Genomic DNA, 15,782 nt, shown 5'->3' with positions numbered 1-15,782 from the left:
GAATTCATTTATCTATGCTTGTAAGCAGATTTTCATTTTGGCCTTGCATTTGTGTGTTCAGTTCATTCAGAAAAAATATCTGCCAGGTATGCCAGCCTTGCACACCACTCATCACTTGCAAGCAGCTTTGCGTAATCGGACCCCTCGTTTGTTAGAAACACTTTAAGTTCCTCTCGCAGCTCATACACACAGGCCAGCTTTATGCTCCCCTCCCATTTCCTCACAGAAAGCCGCAAATATGCGAGTTTTCACAGGTCATGACTTTACAAAGTTTACCATGCGCACAACATCATCCAACACAGGAACGAGGTCTACCGGTAAAGTCTTGGCTATGAGGGCTTCGCGGTGTAAAAAACAGTGCGTAATGATCACATCTATGTTTTTCTCCTTCACTCTGCTTACAAAGCCTTTGGTGCGCCCAACCATGATTGCAGCTCCATCAGTGCTGACACTTGTGCAGTTTTCCCACTTAAGTCCTCCTTTTTCCAGATATTCTGATGTGACGCGAAAAATTTCCTCTCCGGTTGTTTTTTCTGGCAAAGCCTTGCAAAATAGAAAGTTTTCTCTGATTGTGTCTCCATCCACAAAACGCACATTGGCCAAGAGTTTGGCCATTAGCATGTCCACTAATATCAGTAGACTCATCAAATTGCAAAGCAAATTTATTACTGATACGGATCTTGTCCAAAACAACACTTTATATGTCTGCTGATTCGTTTGGAAATTGTGTTACCCGAGAGAGGGACTTTGGCTATTTCTGTAGCCGCTTCGGGTCCAGGCATCTCAGTTACAATGGCTTTGCAGGCGGGAAGTATTAATTGCTCTGCCACAGTGTGGAACTTTTTTGATTTAGCCACAAGTTCAGCTACGTGGTAGCTAGCTTTAAGGACTCTCTCGTTTACCTTTGCGTTTTTTCTCATGAAAGTGGCCTGTTTCTTTGTCTGATCACGCAGGCGAACAAAATACTCAAAATTTTTGTTTTGAAGTGAAAGGTGTTTAGTTTTGAGATGTCGCTTAAGCTTGCTTGGAACCATAGCACCGTTGGAGAGCTTTTCACCACATACCAAGCACAGTGGAGTAGGTGCCGTTGCATCTCCGGTAAAAGTAAAGTCAGAATTTTTTCTCTTCAAAAACATCTCCATCACTTTCACTATCGAGTCGTCTTGCTATCCACAATGACAACGTCGCCGTCAATGCTACCTGCTGGTGCATTCATGCGTCACCAATTTTCTCATCTGCAAGCACAAGGCAAATCGCTACGTGCTGCTGCCACCTTCTGATATGGAAGCGTACTACATGATTACTCTGCCGGGCGCTACACCGCACAGGCACATAATTGGAGAATTGCCCAAGGCACCCCTGACAATATTTTGCGGCACACCAGTGTGCCGGGCACCCCGGTTGAAAAACACTGCCTTAATGCACTCAATACTTGGTTAGGAATCCTTTTGCATGGATTACTGCATCAATGCGGCGTGGCATGGAGGCAATCAGCCTGTGGCATTCCTGAGTCGTTATGGGGGCCCAGGATGCTTCAATAGCGACCTTTAGCTCATTTGCATTGGTGGGTCTGGTGTCTTTCAGCTTCTTCTTCACAATACCCCACAGATTCTCTATGGGTTTCAGGTCAGGGGAATTAGCAGACCAATAGAGGACAGTAAGGCCATGGTTAGTACACCATATACTGGTGGTTTTGACACTGTGGGCAGGTGCCAGATCATGCTGGAAAATGAAATCCTCATCTCCATAGAGCTTTTCAGCACACAGAAACATGTAGTGCTCTAAAATCTCTTGGTACACATCTGCATATACTTTGGACTTGATGAAACACAGTGGACCACCAGCAGCTGACATGGCTCCCCAAACCATTGCTGACTGTGGGAACGTCACACTGGATTTCAAGCGACTTGGATTTTACTCCTCTCCAGTCTTTCTCCAGACTCTGGCGCCTTGACTTCCAAAGGAAATACAAAACTTGCTTTCGTTTGAAAAGAGGACTTTGGACCACTGCAACTGTCCAGTGTTTCTTTTCTATAGCCCAAGTCAGACGCTTCTTCCGTTGTCTTGAGTTCAGAAGTGGCTTGACCATGGGAATACGGCTATTGTAGGCCATTTCCAAGACACGTCTGTGAACAGTGGCTTTTGATACCTGGACTCCAGCTTCAGTCCACTGTCTTTGAAGCTCCCCCAAATTCTGGAAGTGACTCTTCTTCACAATGCTGTTAAGGCTGCGGTCATCTCTCTTGGTTGTGCGGCGTTTCCTGCCACATTTCCCTCTTCCAACAGACTTTTTGTGGATGTGCTTTGAAACCGCACTCTGTGAACAGCTTGCTCTTTGAGAAATTTATTTTTGTGTCTTACCCTCCTGATGGAGGGTGTCAATGATGTTCCTCTGGACAGCAGTCAGATCAGCAGTCTTTCCCATACTTGTGATTTAGTTTACTGAACCAAGCTGAGTGTTTTTCAAGGCTCAGCAGTTAATTAGATGATTCAAGTGATTAGTTGAATACCCTACTAGTATACTATTTCATGATATTCTAATATTTTGAGATAGGATATTTGAGTTTTCTCAAGCTGTATGCCATAATCAGCAATATTAAAATAATAAAAGGCTTGCAATATATCAGTTGAGTTGTAATGAATCCAGAATGTATGACATTTTTGTTTTTTTAATCGCATGTCAGAAAATAAAGAACTTCATCACAATATTCAAATTTTCTGAGACAGTCCTGTTTATTACGAGCCCCCTTTGGCCCCTGTAAATCCCAGTGGTTTAATGCGGCTTTAAACCCTAGTTATTGCGCAAAACAAAAGTTGCCGACCACGAAGGATATTCTTGCACCTACATTCTTCTTCCGTGGTGTAGTCTCTCTTCTATGAGGATAACGGAGACGAAGCGTAACCCGGATGTACTTGCAGCATCTTACTTTCACTTTGAACAATAACATCAACAAGGCACGCTTTCAACCACTGGAATTGCAGCTTTGACTGAAATTGCCGGTTAACAGTTAAGGTAAACTGTCTAAAGACAAAGTAACAAAAACTAACAGTTATTTCCCAATGTGTTGTTGTCCATATGCTACGGTGGGTGACGTACCCCCTTCCCTCTGAACACAACTGTTTTTCTAACTGGCTTATGACAGCTTGACTGACTGACTCAACAGAACATTTGAATAATGTTCTGTGTCTCCAAACAGAATGATGCCGTTTGGTTATTCAGAGTGCATCAAGAAAAGTGGCTCCTCCAAACTGCTGTGTCAGAACAGTGTGGCTATGAATGTAGTCTTGTAAATTGTGACCATGTAAAATGCACAGTCTTGGTAAAATCTCAGTCTGAGACGAGGCTAAATCTTGTCTTTAAATGTGACCAGGTGTGAGGGGAGGGGCTTTTCAAGATCTTCTCAAAGTCTTCTGATGTATGTGTAGTATAACTTGAATAGTCTTCCTTTGCCAAGGGAATATGAAAGGGGCGAGATAAAGAAACTGTCTGCCTATGGTTCACCTTTTGCGCTCGCTGTTTTGCAAATTTTTTTGGGGGGGTGTCAGCCACGATTTTTACCTACCAACCTACCTACCTACCTACCGCCATGTAAATATACGTTCATTACTGTACAGCGTAGGAATAATGAACGGCAAATGGAGTGCACTTAGTGCACTTGCTTTTATAAGGTGCTCAGTCTTGAAAGTCTCACATTCACCCATTCACACACCCATTCATACTCGAACGGTGTTCTGATGCACTGTGCCCGTTTGGAGCACCTACAGCACGCACTGGCACTCTGTTTTTTGTGCACTCTGAATAATTGAACAGCATATTCAGTAACTCAGATCGTTATTTAGATGCGCTCAGTCAGTAAACAGTTACGTTCAGAGGGAGGGGAGCGCTTAGTCATCCACCGCAGTACAAGTACAGCTGTATCGGATCCGTATCAGGCAGTACAACCAAATGCAGAGCGGAACAGACTTTATTGTTGAAGGGGAAGGGGATGGTGGAGCGCTGGAGCGGTGATCGGGCAGGTGCGCTGGCTTTGCTGGGTGGTGGCTGGCAGATGTGACGGGCGGTGTAGCGTTCGACCACGTCCTTCGCGGGAGCTGGCTGGCTGAGGGATGGACACCACCTGGTGGAAAAAGCAGCAGAGCGAGCGCGCAGCAGGGCAGGGCGTGGGCGGGGACAAGCGGGCGGTCAGGACAGGCGGCGAGCAAGATGTGGTCAGTAACGGGCAGGTGGTCAGGAAGCAAGCAAGGCGAGACAGGTCGGAGAACGGCCAAAGTTGGCAACGGGAGTCAGACGGACAGAGCACAGTGAGCTAACGAATGGCATCACGGAACAGACTGACAAGGGAGTGACTGGATAGCAGGGTTTAAGTAGTGAGACTAACGAGCCGGTGACCAGTGTGGGTGATTTTTGAATTAGGGGGCATGGTCGAGTGGCAGCTGCCACAGGCACGTGACAACATCGGCAAATGACGTTAGAGTTTACAGAATACAGAATACTTCCAATGGGTTTGACATCACACAAAAAATGCAGATGAGTCCTCAAACAAGTTGATTTAACATGTCAGCAGTTCCAGAAAGGATCCACAAACTGGTCGGAAACCCATTTCCACTGGGCACTACATCACAGTATAAGATCTGTAATAACCACAATCGGTCAAGTGTAGTTCCACAAGGGAATATGTAGGCGAAATCAGCTCCAATTTACTGACTCAAATCCATCGCGCCATAATCATAGCCCACTGTTCTTTTCCTTGACAAACCCCAAGCAGACAGGAAAGGTCAGATAGTTTTGTAAAAAATTAGCACCCAAACTAAACCAAGCCTTACTGCTATGATAGGGCTTTGATCTTGATTTTGTATAGCAGAGAGCCACCTTCGCATACCAGGCTAATGGATTTTATCTGCCTCCAGGTTGCCGAACAGAGCCTTGCCAACGGAGAGCGCTGTGGCTGGAGCAGCGCCAAGCAAGAGGGAGCCATAGAATCGAAGGAGCAGGACGCAGTCAGACTGTAATGGATTTGAGTAAGGCCCAGCGGCGCTGCAGTACAATTCACCCTATGAATATTGAATCAAACCTGGTTACAGAGCAGGTCCATAGCAGCCAACCGCATCCAACCAACAACATGCTGTTCCTGAGCAGCCGGGCCCATTATCATTCTCGCTTCAGCATGGATAGAACCAGCCTGATCAGTCACCCAAACACAACCAGATCCGGACAGAGTGCAGAGGGTTGTAGGGAAGAGGACTCGAGGAGTCATGGTTTGGTTTCTTGTGGCGGTCCAACAGACTGGCGTGCATTTCAAACTCTGGGAAATCAAACCAGAATCCAAAAAGCTTCTGCTGCTCCATATTACAACACTCTAAGAGCACACTGGAACCCCTGCTCTCCGCCTTACCCCCACTGTCACCAGTCCAATCAAAAGTCTGTCAGGAATCAGCTGCTCAGGGCCAGAGCTTATAGGCTGGCAAAGGAACGCAGTGAGGTCACCACCGACGAGGAGGAGTGTGGAGAATTGGACCAACTGGGGGGTCACCTACGGGTGGACGGGTCCTGGGCTGGCCGGTATTGCAATCGAGCTGAAAGGAGACGTCACCTATTCCTGTCACGTCAGCACAGAGAGGGACGCAATGAAGAGGCAGCGGTAGGTGGAGGCCAGAGCTCGTTGTCATCCCAGATGGTTCTGGAGTTGAGCCACAGGAAGCAGAACCGATTGAGGAACAGCAAGCTCCTTGATGATTGGACAACAGTGGAAGAACTACTCACCCATGGGACTCGAATGGAGGTGGACTCTCAACTCTGCCCCAGCCCTCTGCTATCTGTTACTACTGTCTGAAGGTGTGGAAGCCTCACACCTAATGAGGCTAGGCTGACACATCCTTCCAATTCACGTTCTTTGTTTGTTAGCTTATAATCAATACAGTTTAGGTGATAATGTTGACACTAGCTGTGGAAGGCACGTTGTTGACCCATTACCATTGAATCGTCAGAAGACAGCAAGCCCAGTTCAGTACTTTAGATTGGCCAATAATTTGTGAAAATAACATACACGTGGGGATTGACTAATCCTATATATTTGTGAAGAAAATATTATATTAACGAAATGTGAATATGAAAAGTTTCAACCTGACACCAGTGAATTATACTTCTTTGTATGCCTGACAACTGACCTTTCACTAACGGTGTATTCAGACCAGAAAAGTCATTTAGTCCACTTGCATGGTCAGGGTCAAAAACGGACTCAATTCTTTTCATTTGCTGCGGTTCCTATTCAGATTACATTTTGCAAGTGAAGTATATTTTGTAAACACATCCACGCTTGTGACGATCTCCCATTGGACAGCAATGACCAGGGCGGCACACAGAGCACAGACCCGGATGGAAGAAAACATGCAAGTCCTACACGCTGCATTCCTGCTCTGCATACCTGTGCTTTTGGTTCAGATCTTCGCTGTTTGTAATCAGACATGAAGCAAACCACACCAGAGTTTGTTTGGAGGCGAACCGAAACCACTTTAAAAGTGGTCCAGTTCTTTAATCTGCACCAGGATTCGTTTGTGTGTATTCACACTTACATAAAAGTCCGGACCAGTGGTAGAATCGAACCCTGCTCCTTTTAAAGTGGACCAAACAGTCAGGTCTGAATACACCCTAAGGCAGGCATGTCCAAACTCCGGCCCGCGGGCCAAATCCGGCCCCCGATCAGATTTCATATGGCCCGCAGCTTTGGTCTTATAATGTATTATTTATGGACCGCCTGCACTGTCAAACTGAATATTAAAAAAAAAATTAAACTTGAACCTGTAATTCCTCCTATTACCAAAGGGTGGCGGCACCACCCTACGCCGCTCATTTCTGCCATGGCGACTGCAAAGAAAACGAGGACAGTTGACATTGAGGAACTTCGCTTTCAAGAGAAATGGGAATTACAATACTTCGCTGAAAATCAAGGCAATAGAGGCTTTGCAGCTGACGTCATCAGCCGCGCACATTAGCTTGGCGGCCATCTTGCCGGTCAACATTTCAGTGCCGATCAACGACTCACACACGCTTTCTTGTTACATCTGCTGCTATTTGAGCTTGAAAATGCCGGAAACCTGCTATGCTGTTGGATGTAGCAATAGACGAGGCGATAAACCAAATCTTAGCTTCTATAGATTTCCGGCAAACATCCAAAAACGCGATAAATGGATCGCGGCGATTCGTCGTGAACGATGGAAACCTATGATTTACACAAGGATATGCAATGGGCACTTCATATCAGGTATGTAAACAAACTATTCACCCCTCATTTGTTTCACAAAATGTGAAATAATACAATATGGGATGGTACAAATATGATTGTTGAAAATGCTGGGTGCATTTTTAGAAAGGCAGCAAGAGCAGCAAGGCAGGGAATGGGATGATTTCTTCAGTTCAACCCCCGTTTTTATTTTTTTGTTTATTTTTTCATGATGCTTCATCTGATTAGCTTGAAAACTTTATCAATGTAAATATTGAACTTCATATTGGAATTGAACAATTAATTCTCATGAGTGAATGCATTAGAAAATTTCCCCCAAAAATATGAACCTTGTGAAACAATTTTTTTTAATGAGGCATTTTTGACAAGTTTTCTTGTTGTGCCAACTTTTTGTTACTTCATTTGGCACAAGGTAAAATCTACATTGGTAAAGTTTTCAAGCCATTGGCACAAGGTTAAAAACATCTATTGGTTAAGTTTTCAAGCCAATCAGATGAGGCATCATGCAAAAATAAACAAAACAATTAAAATGGTAGCAACTTGTACAGACAGGTACAGTATCTGAATGATTTCACTCTATTCAGTTTTTTAATATGTCAAGTTATGAAATGCCATTACGAAACAGATTGAACTGGCTATATCCACTTCAACAATGTGCTTAATTATTTATGGTAGTCATTATGAATAATGTGATTGTTTAATTGTTTCAGGTGCAAAAAGTGAAGATCCACTATCCCCAGACTATGTGCCAAGTATATTTGAGCATACCCAGTCACCTCACAAACGAAAACTCAAATGTTCAATGAAGATCTTTGAGAGAAGACAAAATCTCAAGCAGCGCAAGAGAGACCGCGAGAGGGCATTGGCAGCAGCAGCAGCACTTGTCAATATTTCCCAGTCTGTCCCTTGTGAAAATGATCAACTACCCGCTGGTGAAGATGTGGTGCACGCTAAGATTCGAAAAGGCATGGTGACTACTGCCACACAGACGGATATCACTGGGGAAGCAATGGATTCCCTCACTGCAGAGTGTAAAAATCTGCGTGCAGAACTTGATGAACTAATTCGCCCAGCTCTTTGTTGAAACCAAGTTGTTGATGTTGCTTGGCCCCTGGACTCTTCTTCAACCGCAGATATCTGAAAAACATTTTAATAAAAATTGTTTTCACTATGATTAGATTATTTGTAACAGGTTGGAGAACAATAAATTATTTATGATATATATATTCATCACTAAGTGCGAGAAAAATACAAACCTGCTCTCTGGTAATGGAATGTAACTTTTCCAGCTCTGACCGGCATTTTAGCGCAAGTTCATCTGGGCTGAGTTTCATATTGCCAGAATCGTGCAGCTGTGAGAGAGGTACAGGAAGCTTTCGCTTCACTGCCCTTGGCACAAAGTTGTCAGCATAGTCAGGGACAATGCTCAAAATTGCTGGTCTTCCACCACATCCAGACAAAGCCGTGTAAAAGGCAGCTTTCTGCTCTTCAGTTGGTGGAGGAACATTCATCAGTTTTCTCGCGGCACTTTCCTCAGAAGTTGAAACTTTTGACTTTTGTTTCTGGGCTGGACGGGCAAAATCGATATTGCATCCTTCAGCATATTCTATGTGCGATGCTGATGGTTTCAGCCACTGACAAGGTAGTGATGTGCATGAAGTGGCCGCCTTCATACGTATTAATGTCTCCAGGGCGAACAGGGATGCTGCTGAATGTGAACATGTTTCACCCAATCCAGCCATGCAGGTACAGTGGCAGCACAGGATCTGACCATCTTTCGCTATTGCTACCCAAGGTCTGAGGGGAGGATCATTCATCCGTTGAGAGTGTTTTACCTGAAACAGATAATGAATGACATACCTTATATTATTATCAGTCCCTAATTTGGGTATAATATACAAGGCTAGACCTCTTACTGTCCATTTATGCATATTTTACCTGGCATTTGGTAAATTTTCTCATCAATCATTCTGTTAGAATAATTAGTTTTGCTGAAGCGCTGGTCGGCCTGGAACCGAAGGTCACATATCTTCGGTCAAGTCAACATATGTGCCTTATGAGCCTTGGGGGAGTCCTTATACTCCCTTCCTTGTCTTATCTGTGAAGAGGCCCTCACTAGTTAGAAACAGAACACCTTTGTTCTTTGTTCTTTGTTAGTTCAATAGAAGTCCTTTCTCTGTTAATTGTTTTGTCCAAGACAGTTTTTAGTTATCCCATATTTACTCAATGTTTGTTTAAGTAGACTTCATGCAAGTTATCTCACATCTACTTAACCTTTGTTAGAGTGTTTGCACGAGAGGTATCTGATTATTTACTTATTATTATTATTATTGTGTGAAATGTAGCAAGAAAGTCTAGAGCATTGTTTTACAGAGACACGGCATCCAGGTTTAGAGATTGCAGCCTGGAACGAGGCTGCCAACCATCTAAGAACAGACTCTGCATTCCTGGGGTCACGGATCGGCCAAGGCCATGCGGCCTCGCACCACACAACATTATTAGCTAGCTGAAACAGCGTTGCTACAGACACACTCTCCCCTCCCTTTAGTGTAGCAACGCCTCTTGTAACCAGGGCAACCCAATATAAAAAGAGGAGATGACGGTAGGGCAGGTCAGAATTGGTGGAGGACTGTGAACTGGGCCTTCTACCTAATTCTCCTCGCGAGCAAAAGAATACTGGTTGTCTTCTCCTCTTTGTTTCCAGCGTGTAAATAAATGTCTGATGGTATTTAGACCTGACATTTTATTGGTCCTTCGAGCCGGATGCCAATACACCCGAGGATTCCAGCGGGCGGCAGCGGAGATCCAGATAGACCGCGCGCGGCAGGACCTCCCTAGGTGAGGTCCTAGAATCCTTTTCAAGGGCTGGCTGTCTGCTCGTCAGCTGGGGTCCAGAGGTTGAAGGCAATCCGAAGTGCAGAGGTGAAGAGAACCAGAGGGTGAGTTTGTTTTTGTTTAAAAGTGTGGTGCGGCCGAGGGCTCGTCGTGCCCTATAAAAGTCCTAGGACAGAACGGAGAGGTCCGTTCTAAAGGTACCAAAACGGAGAGGTCCGTTGAAATAAAAGGACAGAGGTGTCCAAGAAAAGTTACAAAACGGAGATGTCCGTCTAAAGTAACAAAACGGAGAGGTCCGTTGAAATAAAAGGACAGAGGTGTCCAAGAAAAGTTACAAAACGGAGATGTCCGTCTAAAGGTAACAAAACGGAGAGGTCCGTTTAAATAAAGGGACAGAAGTGTCCGACGGAGAGGTCCGTCTAAAAAGGTCAGCGGAGTCCACGTGAAGCCGAAAATTCCGTAAAACTGTGTGAATGAGAGTGTGAATGGGAATACACATCACTAGATATAGTATTCCATATTAAAGCAGTGGGGAACACATAACGTGGTTCTGTGGACACAATAGGCAAGGATTCTCCACCAGAACCCACCAGAACGCTGGTAGAAGTGAGAATCACCACAGGATCTTTTCGTTATCCCACTGGAAACACCCGACTTTAGAAACCCCTATGGTTTTACAGTTGGGACCAAATTGATTAAAATGGGGAACTTGCAGACCAAAAATAAGATTCGAGATGCACTTAAATGTAAGGATTGGAAAATAATTGAAAGGCAGGATCCTGACCGACTTAAAAATCTTGATAAATGGGTTAAAAAATATAAATTTGAGGGTCAACTTAAAACAACCAAATTGACCGAACTTAGAGGTGCCATAAAAGAAAAGACTAAAAGAAACCCCAAAAAGATGAAGGAGGAGGGGGATGAGGATGTAGTGTTTTGGTTGAAAGTAGCAGGAGAGAGGTCTAGAGAAAGTAGAGAAGCACGTAGAGAAAACACATGCTACAAATTTAAAACTAAAGATCATAGCGGGAGGAATACATAAATCACGCCCTCCATGCAGAAAGAGTAGTAATAGACAAACGAAAACGAAAACAAATGAAAGCTTCAAAAAACACTTTTTGGTAGACCAGGATAGTGACACTTTTTACCAAAATGCAGGCAGAGGACAGAAAGGCCAGAGAGGGCGAGCAATACCCAACAGAGAAGGCCTTAGAGGCCGAGGAAGAGGAGTTGTGCAACCTCCAATAAAATGCTGGAATTGCGGAGAAAACGGTCACATGGCACGTGACTGCACAAATTAACAGAAACACTATGACTAGGCCAAAATCAAATCAGATCAGGTTTCCATGTAATGAAGTGGGAACCTGGCTGCCAAAATTAAGGAGAAAATTAGCTTAAATATAAGGAGATATTTATGTTAAAAGGATAAAGTAAGATAAAGAAACATTGAAGTTAAAATTTGCTAAATAAATAGAAAAGAATTACACGTAGTTTCTAAAAGTGAAATAGAGAATAAATCAGACAAGTAATACGAGCAAAAAGATGTTCTTAGTGCTTCTATGTGTTCTTATATGTTGTGCGTCATCCTTTTGTGCTGGTGTGTGTGTGCGTGTGCGCGCGGAGGATCCTCATGAATGGGTGTGTGTATGAGTGCGAGTGAGATGTGTGTTCTGTGGAAGAAATCAGTAATGGAGAATGTTCTGGAGGCTGTTGAGCAATAATAGGGAAATTGAGAAGTGGACGATGATGTGTTTAAGTTTGTTGGAGAAACTAAGATGAGCAGTGTGTGGCAGTAGAGAAAATAAGACGTGTGTGGCAGAAAGTGACTAGAATGGTGGCTTGATAGGACGAGAATGAGACGGCAAATGTTGTGTAGAAGACTGAAAGATGTTGAAGGTGAACATGATAGGGGAGGGCAACAGCAGAGTTGGCCTGCCCTTTGAGAAGGTGAAACTGATAAGCGTGCCTGCGCTCGCGCGTTGTCGCGGGGCGGGGCTGTCCGCGTGGGCCTTTGCTATGCTCGTGTGGGCGGTGGGCCGGCATCATGGTTGTTGCAGGAAATGGCCAGCCTGTGACCAATCAACATTGATGCTGCGCCCTCCCCTAGCACGAGGGGTGCTATGGCTGCGGGCGGGGCAGGGCCAGTGTGATTTTCTCAGAGAGTGATGCTTAAGGAAGATGTGACAATATTCGCATGAAGGATAAAAGGCACTGATGAGAAAACAAAAGTATAACCAAAACGTCAAAATAGAGGATGACGTTTGCGCAGCGTTGTTTGTTTGTTTGTATTGTTTGTGAGCTGTGTCTCTGCTGTAAGTTTTTGTGTTGTCTGTGTGCTGTCAGTGTTATGTGTTAAAATTGGCTAATGTAGGTGCACAAAAGAATTTGCTAGATTGTAGTCTATATGATTTGCACCGCAAAACAAAAGCAATTTAATGAAAATAAGAAGAAAAGAAAGGCAAGCAATTTTTTGTGGGCAGGAACTGGTCCACACTGCATTAATGCCTAGCCCTGATGAAACAAAATTTGAGAGATGGAAAGAACTTGCTTTCTGGAATTGGATGAAGCAAAATTATTAAATAACATTTCAAAGCTAAATTTAAAAGAAATAGTCGATTGGTTGTGTCAAGACTACACAAGTTTTTACATTTGAGGATAAGAGAGTTATTGAGTTAGTTAAAGTTAAGAAACAACAACAATTGACTATTATATCAATTTACTGGCGGTTATTTTGTTGTTTTTTATCTTTATCTTGATTGGTTTGACACCTTGAGGGAGGAAAGATTAGGATGTGGAACACGGGTTGAGACACCCAGTTACACACGCAAAGCATGTGTGCACTGGGACACTGAGAAGCATTTTGAAAGGTGTGTCGAAATTAAATGAAGATGAAATCATATGTAGTAATACAACACTTTATGGATTCTCTAAATCATACTATTGAGTAAAATAAAACATACATTTTAATTTTTATTTTTACTAAGATTCTTGTGATAAACGATGTGAAACTGATTGAAAAGAAACTACAAGAAACTACAACTAAGCTAGTTGTGGAAGCAGTCCAATTGCCACAAAGAGTAGCTATATGCACGTGTGCAGGGCACACACACAAGAAGCTGATTAAATTCAAGAGGTAACAAGCTTGCAGATGGAACCGCATAGCTGTGGTGCAAGAGATGCTTCAGATTTTATACACACAAGAAGCAAATTAAAACTCCTGAAACGTTTTTAAAGATGTGCAGCGTCAAAGTCCATAGACTGAAATTCAATCATGGACAAAAAGAGGGGCAAGAGTAGAGAATGGCATCTATAAATGACCAGAAGACAGACCTATCCTACCAAAGAACCTATACCAATTGGCAGCAATATTGAGCCGTACGTAGTGCGTGTCACATGGCTCAGTGGCATAGTGGTAGAGTGTCCGCCCTGAGACCGGAAGGTTGTGGGTTCAAACCCTGGCCGGGTCATACCAAAGACTATAAAAATGGGACCCATTGCCTCCCTGCTTGGCACTCAGCATTAAGGGTTGGAATTGGGGGGTTAGATCACCAACTGATTCCCGAGCGCGGCACCGCTGCTGCTCACTGCTCCCCTCTCCCCCAGGGGATGGATTAAAATCACACGGGGATGGGTTAAATGCAGAGGACAAATTTCACCACACCCAGGTGTGTGTGTGACGATCATTGGGACTTTAATCTTTAATCTTAATCTCAAGAGGAGGGATAGTGGGGCAGGTCAGTCGTCAGCTTTATACAACATACGGATTTGATTCATATTCAAAACATTTTCAAAACAAATTTTTTTTGTAGAGCTTGTTTAACATGCAATCCACAGGGTTATACTGCCTGGTCATAAAAGATGCATTCTCAAAATGGTTTGAATTGGTTTCAACAAAAACACTGAATGCCTTAACAGTGGCAAACACGTTATGCAAAGAAATAATAGAGATATGGGATTTCGGAGATAAATTCTCATGATAATGGGGGCACTTTGTAAATCAAGTAATGAGGAGAAGAAGCACAATGTTCAATAAAGATTTAAAAATCATTGTGCACACCATCGCCGAAGTGCATGGAAGAAACTGGAAGATAATGGACAAAATGTTTAGACCTGGTCAAACTGTACATAAATATTACAAGTATTGTGGGTTTAACCCCGTATGAAAAATTGTTTGGGCGACAATATAGATTACAATGTTTTAAAACCAAGTGGGAAACTCAGGATGATTCAAATTTGGCATTTACATTCTATATTTATAATTAATATTTTAAAGGCAAAAAGAACAAAGCACGTTCTCATTAAGAGCATTGAAAATGAAACACTGGTGTTCTTCCAAAGGGGAAGGGCCACATTGAATATTGATAATTACATCAACTGCCATTAAAATAGCAGAAAGGTCAGTTGAGGTGGTCCTTGCAAATTACAAAAGGGTAATTTCTTTTGAGGTAACGTTCAATCGGGAAAAAGTGACCCAAAGGGAGCCTTACCTCTTAGAGAAATGCCGGGAACAAGAAAATGGAACAATGACGCTATTGCATGTAAGGTGGCCATCTTTGTTGCCACTTTGTTAACTTCAGCAATATGGTATTTGTGGGAACTAAGTCATAATGAGTAGGGGAGAGATGAGTGAACAACTTATATTGATCACTCCTAAAAAATTATGCTGCATTGTAGCGATTTAAAAGATCAATTTGACCTTTGCAGGATGATATGCTGTGTCGGATCTGGACTGCCATGAAAGTATGATGTTTATATGTGTACTTTGTTAACAATCGCTGTAGATGTTAATGAATGGGATGAATATATCTAAAGCGAATGTGGATAATTTGTTTCAGGTAACTAGTATAAGGGTAAACTGCTAAACGAAACAATTGATTGCTAATGGCAAAACAAGCTGTAAAGACAATTGAATATATCATATGTATGGGTTTGCGACCATTGCTTTATGTTGTACCGTCACCATTGATCAAAGACTGTGTGAAATCTATCTATTGGATTGTGAAATGTGTGACAGAACATTCTATTGAGCATCCACTAAGAAAAAAAAAAAAAAGAAGAGGAAGCCATTGCTTTCAGAGAATGTAGTCAAGTGAAATTGTATATGCATCAACATGCCAAGATCAGGAAAGAAAGCTAGTAAAAACCAAAATATTTTTAAATTTGAGAGAGACGATGATCTGACCGAAATTGATGCAATTGGAGTCCCTAGAGGAGTCCCTGATTAATAAGAATTAATTGACCAAATTGCAGCGCGATGGGAGTCCTCCATTTGCTGTTGGTGAGCGGTGAACAAGAACGCAGACAGAATAAACTACATCCACTACAATGTGAAGAAATTGGGCAATTGGACACAAGCGGGGCTTGAGGCATGAACAGCTAGCCACAACTTCCCTAATGACATTCCAGAACCGTATTGCTCTTGATATGTTGTTGTCTGAGAAAGGAGGGGTCTGCGCAATGTTCGGAGAACGATGCTGCACCTTCATCCCCAACAACACCGCTCCTGATTGGAGCCTGACGAGGGCGAGCAGGCCTGCAATCCCTCAATGCGAAGATGAAAGAGCACTCTGGTGTGGACACATCAGTGTGGGACAAATGGATGGATGTTTTTGGGAAGTATGAAGCCTTGTGTCCTCAATTTTGATATCAGTTGCAGTATTTGCTGCTATACTAACCTTGTGTGGATGTTGTTGTGTTCCTTGCCTGCGT

At 43.2% G+C, this 15,782-nt stretch overlaps 1 protein-coding gene across 5 annotated transcripts in view; it reads left to right on the top strand.

Annotated features, from left to right (window-relative positions):
• LOC133149984 (uncharacterized) overlaps positions 1-10,360 on the top strand; it is a 41,510-nt gene extending 31,150 nt beyond the window's left edge. For 4 of the 5 annotated variants that reach the window (XM_061272233.1, XM_061272232.1, XM_061272234.1 and 1 more), the window contains one exon: positions 4,909-10,360. In XM_061272233.1, coding sequence (XP_061128217.1) covers positions 4,909-5,831 — 923 coding nt within the window. In that variant the 3' untranslated portion in view covers positions 5,832-10,360. Of the gene's footprint in view, positions 1-2,833; positions 3,014-4,908 lie in introns of those variants that run through there. The other variant, XR_009713711.1, reaches the window with a different exon arrangement.
• The last annotated feature ends 5,422 nt before the right edge of the window (positions 10,361-15,782 follow it).

This window comes from Syngnathus typhle, linkage group LG2 (genome assembly GCF_033458585.1).
Source record: "Syngnathus typhle isolate RoL2023-S1 ecotype Sweden linkage group LG2, RoL_Styp_1.0, whole genome shotgun sequence".
In the NCBI taxonomy this organism is placed as follows: Eukaryota; Metazoa; Chordata; class Actinopteri; order Syngnathiformes; family Syngnathidae; genus Syngnathus; species Syngnathus typhle.
This window is presented reverse-complemented; position numbering and strand designations above follow the sequence as displayed.